The sequence below is a fragment of the Mandrillus leucophaeus genome, unplaced genomic scaffold (genome assembly GCF_000951045.1).
Source record: "Mandrillus leucophaeus isolate KB7577 unplaced genomic scaffold, Mleu.le_1.0 Scaffold729, whole genome shotgun sequence".
In the NCBI taxonomy this organism is placed as follows: Eukaryota; Metazoa; Chordata; class Mammalia; order Primates; family Cercopithecidae; genus Mandrillus; species Mandrillus leucophaeus.
Genome location: NW_012107908.1, coordinates 139678 through 151996, shown reverse-complemented (window position 1 = coordinate 151996; position 12319 = coordinate 139678). Strand labels below are relative to the sequence as shown.

General features: G+C 40.2%; 1 protein-coding gene across 1 annotated transcript in view; it reads right to left on the bottom strand.

The window, feature by feature from the left end:
• Window positions 1-10011: 10011 nt before the first annotated feature.
• The window catches only part of LOC105528684 (olfactory receptor-like protein OLF4), an 18409-nt gene continuing 16101 nt past the window's right edge, over window positions 10012-12319 (bottom strand). Inside the window, 2 exon segments of the mRNA XM_011965503.1 lie at window positions 10012-10709; window positions 10712-10952. Coding sequence (XP_011820893.1) covers window positions 10012-10709; window positions 10712-10952 — 939 coding nt within the window.

Genomic DNA, 12319 nt, shown 5'->3' with positions numbered 1-12319 from the left:
AAATGGATCGGGGTCTCACTTAAAGAAGCAGTCTGACTACGATCTGCCACAGCAGCTGTGCTGCACTGTGGGGACAACCCAGACTCCCTGGAGCAGGAAGGCCAGGACATGTGACATGAGTGCAGAAATGGTGGCTGTCCCTCCCCTCCAGGAACGTGGTTGTCTCAGGCAGTCTCCAGCCTGCTACCACTGGCTAGCAGGAATTCCAAGCCACTGGGTCTTAACTTGTGCCGTATCATGGATGTGGGGCCCACTGAATGACTCCACTTGGCTCTAATGTATTGGTGTACCTTGGATTTGACTATATTCTTACCTCACTGTTATATCTTCATAAGTTTTCATGTTGTTAGTGTTCTTTCATTTCAACTTGAAGAACTCCCTTTAGCATTTCTTGTAGAATAAATCTACAATACCCACAACTTCTGTTGTCTGGGAATATCTTTATTTCTCCATTGTTTTTGAAGATACCATCATCATGTATAGTATTCTTGATTGGCAGTTTTTTTTTCTCTGTGCACTTTAAATATATCATTCCATTTTCTTGTAGCCGGAAAAGATTTCTGCTGAGAAATTCACTTATAGTTTTAGAGAGTTTTCCTTGTATGTGATGAATTCCTTTGCTTTGCTCCTTTTCAAAACTGTCTCTGTCTTTGACTTTTTTAAAAAAAAATTATTTCCATAGGTTTTTGGGGAACAGGTGGTATTTGATTACATGAGCAGGTTCTTTAGTGGTGATTTGTGAGATTTTGGTTCACCCATCACCTGAGCAGTATACACCAAACCCAATTTGTAGTCTTTTATCCCTCACCCTCATCTCTCTTTGACTTTTAATAAATTGATTCTAATAAATTGATCTGTGAAGATCTCTTTGTATTTGATTTATATGAGATTCTTTGGGTTTTGCAGATTGGAATGTTCTTTCCCTCTCCAGATTTGGGAAAATTTCTATCATTGTTTCTTTACATAAAATATCTGCTCTTTTCTCTTTTTCTGCTCCTTTTGTGATTCTCATAAGGCATATATTGGTTTGCTTGTTGGTGTCCTATAAATCCCATAGGCCTTCCACCCTCTTTTAAATCTTTTTCCCTCTGACTTGATGAATTTGGAGGATATTATCTGGGTAATTTCAAATGACCCATCTTTGAACTTACGAATTATTTCTTCTGCTTGATTGAGTCTGCTGTTAAAGCTGTTTATGAAATTTTTCAGTTTAGTGATTGTGTTTCTTACCTTCAGAATTGTCATTTGGTGTGTTTTTTTTTTGTTTTGTTTTTTTGTTTGTTTTTTTTTGGTTTCTATCTTTTTGTTAAACTTCTAATTTTGTCCATGTATTATTTTAGTGATATGATTTAGTTGTCTATCTGTGCTGTTTTGGAGCTCACTGTTTCTTTATGATGATTATTTTGAGGTTTTTTGTGAGATAGTTCATAGATCTCAATTTGTTTAGGTTCATTTACTGATGTTTTATTTTGTTTCTTTAGTATTGCTCTGTTTCACTGATTATATATGATGCTATGGCCTTTTGTTGGTGTCTGTGCATTTGAAAGTAGGTTCTTTTTTCAGTCTTTATAGACTGACTTTGGCAGAGAGAGTTCTTCATCAGTCAGTCCATCCAGAGATTCTGAGCTGGCCATCTGGCAAGGTCCCTATGTGGGCTTGCTTGCTCATCTGGTGCCTGGATCAGTGGTGGGTAGACTTGGTGCTTGGGTTCATGGAGGCAGGCCTGGATCCTGGGTCCACTGAGGTTGGCCTGTAGCTTAGATCTGTGTGGCAGGGCTTGCACTTGAGTTCATGGTAGCAGGCATAGATCGTGAATCTCTAAGGACAGGCCTGTATCTTGGGCATATGGGAGCTGGTCTGGCACCTGTGTCCACTCAGACTGGCCTATTGACTAAATCCATGTGGGAGTGAGGGCCTAGAGCCTGTGTCCATGGGGCTGGTCTGAAGCCTGAGTCCATGGGGGCACTTCAGACACTGGAGCTGGTCTTAAGTCTGAGTCTATAGGGGCCAGTCTGGTGCTGGAATGGGCCATAACCTAGGTCCAAGGAGTTAGGTCTGGTTTTGAGTTGCAGGGGCTGACCTGATGCTGGTGTATGGAGTTAAGCCTTTTGCCTGGGAGTTTGAGGGTGGGCTGGCAGACTAGATCTGGCCTTGAGTCTGGTGCTGTGAAAACTGGCCTGGTGGGCCTGGAGCCTGGAGTGGTGGGACCACCTGGTGCAGGCCTAAAGCCTGGGTCCATGGGAGCTGACCTGTTGCTGTATTGAGCCTTGATCCTGAGTCCACAGGGACTTTTCTGGAGCCCAGGGTGGGTCTGGAACCTAAGACTCTGGGGCCGGGATGTTGTTGGGGCCGGTCTGGAGCTTGTCTGGTGCCTGATCTACATGGTCCAGCCTCTTACCAGTGTTTACTGCAGAAGGCCTGGTACTAGGGGTCAGGGGCAAAGTCTGATGCTCAACTCAACTTTCCTTCTCTTGTGTGGAGGGTATCTCTCTCTCTGTTGCACTGCCTGGTCTTGGATGAGGGGTGACAAAAGTAATGTGAAACTGTCCTTGTTACTTGGAGGAAGGGTGATATAGGAAATATAAAACTGTCCTTCCTGTGCCTTTTCTTATTTCTGTGTTCTACCCAGGTGCTGTCACCTCTTGCCTGGATTACTCAGTTCTTTAAACGTATTTTTGTGGATGGAAAGTTGTTTAAATTGATGTTTCTTGGAAGGAACAAGCACTGGAAACTCCTATTCTGGCATCTTGCTGATATCACTTCCTATCTTCTTTTTGTTAAGAGAGCTATCATGATTGAATGTTGAATTATATCATATGCTTTTTCTTCCATCTGTTGAAACAATCATATGATCCTGTCCTTTGTTCTGTTAATATGGTAAATCATTTTGATTGATTTTTAAAGCATATTTATATTTTTAATTAAAAATGCATCATTAAAAATTAGTCTTTCTGACTCTATTCTTGTGCCTTCAACATTTTCCAATGATTTCTCATCCTCCAATAATGAAAGTATGCTTGATCCTGACATGGGCAATTTAGCACACTTGAAAGCATCAAAGATTCTGTTGATGTGCTGTTTTTGGTTGTTGGTTTGTTTTACACAGCCTCATAAGAACTTTAGATCTCATGAAATGAACCTTTCAAAGTTGGCCCGGTCAACATGAGGACTTTTTTACATTTCCAAGCTTCTTAATGAAAAGGTAAACCTATTACCTGGGGTTCAGGATAGCTAGTTTTGTTAAAGGCTCTATTGTAGGATAATCTACATTGATATCTCAAACACTGGTCCATTCTGGAAGCTGTTAAAGAAACACATTATTTTGACACTCATTAAAATGGTAAGGAAGACCTTATTCAAGACTATTGCAGTAGGAATATTGCAATAAGGAAAGAGACTGAGCTCAACTTTGAATCCCCAGCAAAGACAGCTAGGGACTTATAGCCAATGAGCAGAGTGAGGGGGCTAGTGGATTGAAAATTACTAAGAGGAGACATCAAGGGTAGGAGGATTCTTGCTAAACTGACCTTAAAGGATTCTTGTTAAAGGCAGGCCAAGGACTTATACATTAAAGGTAGGGGATGAAGAACTTGATCAAATATCAAGGATGGGTGGATTCTTGCTAAACTGGTTTGTGTAGTATTGTTGCTAAGGTTGGACTGGGCAGGCTGAAGACAAGATGGGACCAAGGTCAAGACCTACTCTAGAAGATGGCTCAGAGAAGCCCGACTGAAGTCTGTTTAGGGAGAGAGTTGGTCAATGACTTTAGATACTGTTCCTGGAAAGGAAAATATCTTTGATTAATTTTTGAAAGTTAAATCAACCTCACACTACTGGTAAAATCCAACTGATCATGTTAAATTATCTTTTATGAATGATTTCTTTTACTAATATTTTGTTTGGAATTTATGAGTCTATATTAATCAGTGAAATTTGCTTGAAATTATATTTTTGTGTAATGACATTGTCAGCTTTTGGTATGAAGATTTTTCTTTCCTTCTAAAGGGGGTTTTTGAGTGTTCTTTATTTTTTATTATCTGGAAGAGTTCTTGTAAGATAGGAATTAATTCTTTCTTGAAAAACTTAAAAAAATAAACCCATTGTTCTAGCCATCTGGGCTGAGAATTTTCTCTGAGGAAAGTTTTTTGAGTACTGATTTACTTTTCTTAATGGTTATAGATATATTCAGGTTTTTAATTTTTTTACATCAGTTTTGATGTTATATTTTTCTAGAAATTTGTCTATTCAGTCTAAAATGTCAAGTTCCTTAGCATAACATTATTTATAAGATCCTCGCATTTTAATATTTGAAGATATGTAACTCTCATTACTGTTATTGGTTGTTTTTTTTTTTTTTCTTGACCAGTTTCACCATAGGGGAATACATTTTATTGATCAACTCCAGTAATCATCGTTTGGTTTTTATGACTTTCTTTATGTTTTTCTATTTTAGCATTTTTTTTGCCCTCATGTTTATCACTTCTGACTTCTTTAACCCTCTTTGCATTGATTTTACCATTCATTCTCTAACTTCTTATGATGGATGCATATCTCATTATTTTGTAGCTTTTAAAACGTTCCTTACTTTTGAATATATGGCTATAATTTTCTCTAAGGAATGTTTTATTTGCATCCCACATGTTCTGATATGCATCATATTGGTTGTCATTTTCATAAAATATCTTTAATATCATAATTATTTTTCTTTCACTCTTAGATTATTCGTAATGTGTTTCTCAATTCTTAATTACATGGTATGGTCTGCAAGTACAAGAAAAAAAAAGATTTTGAGAAATTTTACTCTTCCTACTCATTCAAGATGGGGCCATTGAAACTGTGGTATACCTGATGTTGACTCCTACACAGAATTCTTTATCTACAACCTAAGAAACAGAGGTGTTAAAGATGCTCTGTGTATACTCATAGGAAGAGAAACTTCTCCCAGATGAATTATTATTCAGAGGAGGGTCAAGGAGCAGAAGGTGAAGTTCTCCCTGGACTTTCTCCTTCTGTTTTCATATTGATCCAACAGCCACGCATTATTATATGGCAACTTGACAACAAAGTATTGACTGTGCTGATTACCACAGTTGACCTAGATGTCAAGAAACCTATGTTCAGGTCTGACCCAGCCAAAGCTCTATGTAAACGCATCATGGTATAATAACTTTTCATGTCCAATAAGGATTCCTTTCTTTCCACTAACAGTCAGGATCCAATTTTAGTAAATTATAGGATCTTCTGCAAATCTTACAGGGGAAGCATCTGACCAGATGCATGAGTTAGGGCTAGTTTCTCATAGGGAGCTCATACCTGGAAAGGAGATAATGGAAAAAATGGATTGTACAAGATGGGATGTGGACAGGGCATGCCACTAGATGCCGAGATTTGCGCATCTGATTTTAGCATGAGAAAAATAGCCAGGGCAAATTTATGAGACTGGGAAATTCTTTTACCTAAGAACTTGTGTTGATGGGGTAAGATAGCTGTACAGCTGAAAGAGGGTAAGAAGTGGCCTGAGGCGGGGTAAGATGATTGAAAGTGAGACACATTTTAGCCCTTTCAGTGATTTCAGGGAATTTAGGTGGGAGGCAGAACAAATTAGCAAAACAAGGGTGAACTCTGGTTTAGAAGGACCTACTCACAGCCCTTTGTGTTCAGCCAAGGAGTCTCCTGCCTGAAGTTGTCTGTGAAGTTGTCACCTATCCTTGGGTGGCTTTGTAGTTACCACCCATAGGGTCATTGTGCTGCTTTTTTCTGGTAATCCCAGTTGAAATTGAAGAGCTACTCAGAGTGGCACTCAGAATATATTCCATGATTCTGTATTTCCTTCCAAGGTGAGTCTGCTTTTATATTTTCTTTCATTAGTGACCAAGGTGAGTCTGCTTTTATATTTTCTTTCGTCACCTCTGGCCTAGTTCTTTGCCACAATACCTGACATATCTGGATACTTGAAACTATTGTTAATTCAGGAGGGACTGAGCGTTGATATTAATCAGCTAAAGAGAATACCATGGTGTTTTTACCTGCACAATTTACTCCATTGAATATTAAGTTCCTACAGCTTTTACACATTCATACAAAAAGGCAAAAACAAAGGAGTGATTTCTTCCTTTTAATCACTGTGGGCGGTACAGCTGGGCATAGGCTGTGGAGTAGGGGGTCTTAGCTGGGCTGGAGATGGGGGAGGCACCATGGAGAGGATGCTGTGAGTGAAGACCCTGAAGTGGAATGTACATATTCATATGAGAGAATGACAGCTCGTTGACACTCAGAGTTTTTATCTGCTAATAATTGTGTTAAGCAAAAAAGGGAAGAAACACTTAAATAAAGAGAGAGGGATGTGTTGGGAAAGAACCCCTTTAACTATTTATGGTTTTTCTAAACTAATTTTTTGTCTCACTAAAAAGTAATGTGCCATGAGAAAATGGAAAAAAAGTTGACCATTCAAAGCACTCTGCATTGAGAAGAATGTTCTCATTATACAACCAGCAGAAGAGGCCACAATATGATATAATAATATATAAATTGATATGCATATGGTATGATAATGATAACATGAAAGTTGAAAACTTCCTTAGATAAAAAGACCACAAAGTTAAAAGATGAAGAATTAACTGGGAATATCAGCAACATGAAGCAGATAAGGATATAATATATTTAACACAAAAAAAGCAGTGATGCAATTCAATAAAGAGCTCTATCAACACTGCTTGATCCTCATAAAAGGCGCTTGCTCCCTGTCCCTTGCTTCAACCATCCCAAGTACCATCCTCCAATGAGTGGCACCTTTGCATAGGTGGGGAAACCTGCCTATCTGTACTCCCTTCTTCTGAGACTTAGGGGGCTTAAACAGAGAAAGAGAGGTCCTATATCCAGTCCTGCTGTCAACCCAGACTTCTCTCTACCATCCGCTTTTACCTAGAGTTTTCTTTTTAAGAAACAGCAGTTGTATCACACAATGTCCCCTCAATATGGCTAGACAAAAGGCAGATATACATAAGTCAAATGGAGATAACTCATGTTATAGATTAAGAAAGAAAATACATATATAATTATTTTTATGGCATTTTCTCATCAAATGCAAATGCAAAAGCAGTTAGAAAAATACAAAAAGGTAATGGTGTAAAGTATCAACAGCAGTTGTCTTTAAATGAAAAAATGATGGGTAATTTTTTCCTTTTCCTTAGTTTTTTTATATTTTATATTCTTACAGAATTCACATATATTGTTTTTCAGTAGGGACAAACAGAATAAACTAGGGATTAAAAATGAAGGAATGAAGAACTTGTTCCAATAACTAATAGTCACTCATTGTCTTTAGATCTGTATTACAGCACTATTTACAACAGCAAAGACATGGAACCAACCCAAATGCCCATCAATGATAGACTGGGTAAAACAAATGTGGTACATATACAGCAAGGAATACTCTGCAGCCACAAAAGGAATGAAATCACGTCTTTTTCAGGGACATGGATGAAACTGGAAGCCATCATCCTCAGCAAACTAACACAGGAACAGAAAACCAAACACCACATGTTCTCACTCATAAGTGGGAGTTGAACAATGAGAACACATGGACACAGGGAGGGGAACAACACACACCGGGGCCTATTGGGGGATGCGGGGGGGCGAGGGGAAGGAAAGTATCTGGACAAATAGCTAATGCATGCAGTGCTTAAAACCTAGATGATGGGTTCATAGGTGCAGCAAACCCCAGTGGCACACGTATACCTGTGTAACAAACCTGCACATTCTGCACGTGTATCCTGGAACTTAAAGTGAAATTAAAAAAAAAAAAAGATCTACTCCCAGTTGGGTGATTTTGGGGCAGTCTCCTGATCTATCTGTGCCTGGTTTCCTTTCCTCTTCCAGTATTATTCTTGTTCTTAGTTCCAGCAAATAGTATATCTCCTTGGTTCAGCTTTCTCCATGTGGAGGTTAATCCCTATGAATGAACCACTTCCAAAGCTGGTCTTGGAAATGATCCCTGAAGCTCAGAGTACTTGATCCTTCCAGGTCCTGTTGACATTTCTTGTGATTGGGTGGGACCTCTTGGTCCCAGACTGAGCTGCCAACTGAGCTTCCTTCTAGACCTAAGTTGTGGTCTGGTGTCATTCTTTTGGTGGTCTCACTCTCAGGTTTGAATATCTTGAACACCTATCAAGTTTACTTATCAAGTCACCCTTGACCACGGCAGACTGAATGTTTCCCTCTACTTGACTAAACTTCACACAGGCTCTTTCCCAACTCTAGGTTCCTGACCTCCCTTTTCTTACAGCATTTACTTTAGAAAACCTATGAATTATTTCTATGCCTCTTGACAAATTAAAAAAAATTTTTTTTTAAAATTTATTTATTATTATTATACTTTAAGTTGTAGGGTACATGTGCATAACGTGCAGGTTTGTTACATATGTATACTTGTGCCATGTTGGTGTGCTGCACCCATTAACTCGTCATTTACATCAGGTATAACTCCCAATGCAATCCCTCCCCCCTGCCCCCTCCCCATGATAGGCCCCGGTGTGTGATGTTCCCCTTCCCGAGTCCAAGTGATCTCATTGTTCAGTTCCCACCTATGAGTGAGAACATGCGGTGTTTGGTTTTCTGTTCTTGTGATAGTTTGCTAAGAATGATGGTTTCCAGCTGCATCCATGTCCCTACAAAGGACACAAACTCATCCTTTTTTATGGCTGCATAGTATTCCATGGTGTATATGTGCCACATTTTCTTAATCCAATCTGTCACTGATGGACATTTGGGTTGATTCCAAGTCTTTGCTATTGTGAATAGTGCTGCAATAAACATACGTGTGCACGTGTCTTTATAGCAGCATAATTTATAATCCTTTGGGAATATACCCAGTAATGGGATGGCTGGGTCATATGGTACATCTAGTTCTAGATCCTTGAGGAATTGCCATACTGTTTTCCATAATGGTTGAACTAGTTTACAATCCCACCAACAGTGTAAAAGTGTTCCTATTTCTCCACATCCTCTCCAGCACCTGTTGTTTCCTGACTTTTTAATGATTGCCATTCTAACTGGTGTGAGATGGTATCTCATTGTGGTTTTGATTTGCATTTCTCTGATGGCCAGTGATGATGAGCATTTTTTCATGTGTCTGTTGGCTGTATGAATGTCTTCTTTTGAGAAATGTCTGTTCATATCCTTTGCCCACTTTTTGATGGGGTTGTTTGTTTTTTTCTTGTAAATTTGTTTGAGTTCTTTGTAGGTTCTGGATATTAGCCCTTTGTCAGATGAGTAGATTGCAAAAATTTTCTCCCATTCTGTGGGTTGTCTGTTCACTCTGATGGTAGTTTCTTTTGCAAGACTCTTGCCAGTTTTACAACCCAGGAATATCATTCTCAACGACCTGGGAACTGTCTACTTGAAATGAAATCATTTTATTTTCATATTTCAATCATCAAAATTCATTCAAAATTTCATTTTAATCATTGAGGGTGATGGCACACCTATCTTCCAGGCTCTGTAGGAGGGTAACGACCTAATTTTCATGGACAATTCTTTGTTCCACATTGAGGAACTACCTCCTGTCACAAAGATATGAGAAGTTTGTTTTTTTGGGGGGGGTAAAGCCAGTTAGCAAAAATACCTTATGTTCTTTCTCTCACCCCAGCACTTAAATATCCTCCTGCCCTTAGTTTCAGCAGACTTGATTTCATACTGAGTTCTGGTGTCTGCTCCGTATTGCAACTGCCTTAAATGAAGTCTTCCCAGTGTGTTTAAATTTGTCCAGTACAATTTTTGCTGTGATGCCCTGTAATGATTGTGGGCCATTGCCTCTCTCCAGGCTGCAACTCTGTCTCTGGCCAGTTGGTCCTTTTCCAGTCCTGCCACATCAGGCATCCTTCATCTGTTAAACTGCTTGTGATACTGAGCATCCATCTTGCCCTGAATTTGGGTTTTTCAAGATTATATTAGAGAAGTCCAATTACGAAGGCATTTAGAAGAGCCTGGGTCTCTACTCTGGAGAAGTACCCTTTACTGAGTACAGCATTTTCCCAAGCCAAAGAATTTCTGCAAAGCTCCCTTCATGTCCCTGTTCCTCAAGCTATAGACAAAAGGGTTCAGCATGGGAGTGACCCTTGTGTATACCACAGATGCAATCATTCCAGCATCTGCTGAGTAGGGGGATGAGGACTGGAAATACACCAGAAAGACCGTTCCATAGAAGAGAGTGACCACTGTCAGGTGAGAACCACAGGTAGAGAAGACTTTGTGCTTCCCCGCAGCAGAGGGGATCCTGAGGATGGTGTGCATGATGTGGGCATAAGAGACCAGGACACAGGTAAGAGGAACGACTCCCGAGAGAGTGGTTTCAGTGAACCTCATGATGTGAAAGACCCTTGTGTCTGAACAGGCAAGCTTGAGGATTGGGAGAAGATCACAGAAAAAGTGTGGGATGGAATGGGAGGCACAGAAAGAAAGCTGAGCTATGAGAAAAGCAAGTGAGAAAGCCAGGAGGTGGGAGCAGAGCCAGGACATGGCCACCAGCAGCAGCCCGTGCTGGGGTTGCATGATTGTGGTGTAGTGTAGAGGAAGGCAGATGGCCACGTAGCGATCATACGCCATCACGGCCAGCAGGAAGTCATCCAGTAGGGCCAATTCCATGAAGAAGTGCATCTGCATGAGACACTCAGTGTAGGAGATGGTGTGATGCTGTGTCTGGATGTTCACAGCACCTTGGGGACGATGGTGCAATTGAAACAGGTATCGATGAAAGACAGGTTGGCCAGGAAGAAGTACATGGGGGTGTGGAGATGAGGGTCAGAACCAATGGCCAGGATGATGAGCAGGTTCCCCAGAACGGTGACCAGGTACAAGCCCAGGAAGAGCCCAAACAGGAGAGGCTGCTGCTCTGGGTGCTCAGGGAAGCCCAGGAGCAGGAAGTCAGAGATGTTGGTTTCGTTTCTAATTTCCTTCTAAGGTGGAAAAAGTAGCAGGTAATTCTGATTAAGTAAGTTATCCTTTAAAAATTACGGAGTCCATGGACATTGGTATGTTTTTCTTTGTTCTTTGGGGAGGTCACTCTGATTCACTAATGGCTGTAATTGCGTGTTTGCAAATATGTACAGATATGGAGACTGTGGACGATGATAATGAAGGGTTGGGATGAAGGTGTTCTTTGGTTTCTAGAATACTGTAATATCTCAAGTTTTCCTCATATATCGCCTGACTGAGACTGAACTGGAATTTACCTTAAAGAACTGCTTCAAGTTTTAATTTTCCCTTTAAAACAAACTCTTATAACATCAGTTTTAACCTCAGTGACTTACTGTGGAGCTAATTTGGGGGTCTTGCACATACTGGGATTTAGTGAGCAACACAAGGAGCTCTGTACGTATGTGGGTGAATGTGTGTGTGTGTATGTGTGTTGAAGGAGATGGAAGACAGAACAATTTCTTTAGAGGGGAGCCAGTGGAGAGTCAGGGGTCTCTGGCCCCTTTGCCTTTGATGATCATTGTAATGAGTCACTGTGACCATGAGGAGGATGCAAACTTTAATACACATTATCATTAAGAGCACACCATTTTCATTTTCATTATGAACTTCACCATCAACATATTTTGTGTTAAGATCTAGGCTGGGCACAGTGGCTCATGCCTGTAATCCCAGCACTTTGGGAGGCTGAGGCTAGTGGATCACCTGCAGTCAGGAGTTCAAGACCAGTCTGGCCAACATGGTGAAACCCTGTCTCTACTAAAAATACAAAAATTAGCCGGTCATGGTGGTGTGATCCTGTAATCCCAGCTACTCGGGAGACTGAGGCAGGAGAATTGCTTGAACGCAGGAGGTGGAGGTTGCAATGAGCCAAGATTGCACCACTGTGCTCCAGCCTGGGCGACAGAGTGAGACTCTGGAAAAACAAAAACAAAAACAAAATAAAACATATTTTTTGTTAAGATCTAGTCCTTGGCATCCTGGAGACTGGATGGGAAATCCTTTCTCTGCTCCTTGTTCTCAGTCTGACCTTAGTCAATTGTCGAGCCTGTTTGAATCTCTGTTTCCTAGTTTGTACCATGTGCAACCTCACAGAGTCACTGAAGTTATTGTTGAAATAACATATATGGAAAGTGGCTCTCATGAATGGTGGTGATTGTTATGTCATTAGTAGCAGTAGAAATGGGACCTTGGGACAGAATATAATAGGAAGCCTTGAATGCTTTCCAGTTCTGTTTCTCACATGTTTTTAAACTTTGGGAAATATTTACCTCTTTTGAGCCTTGCTGTTTTTCTTTTCTTTTCTTTTTCTTTCTTTCTTTCTTTTCTTTCTTTTTTTTTTTTTTTT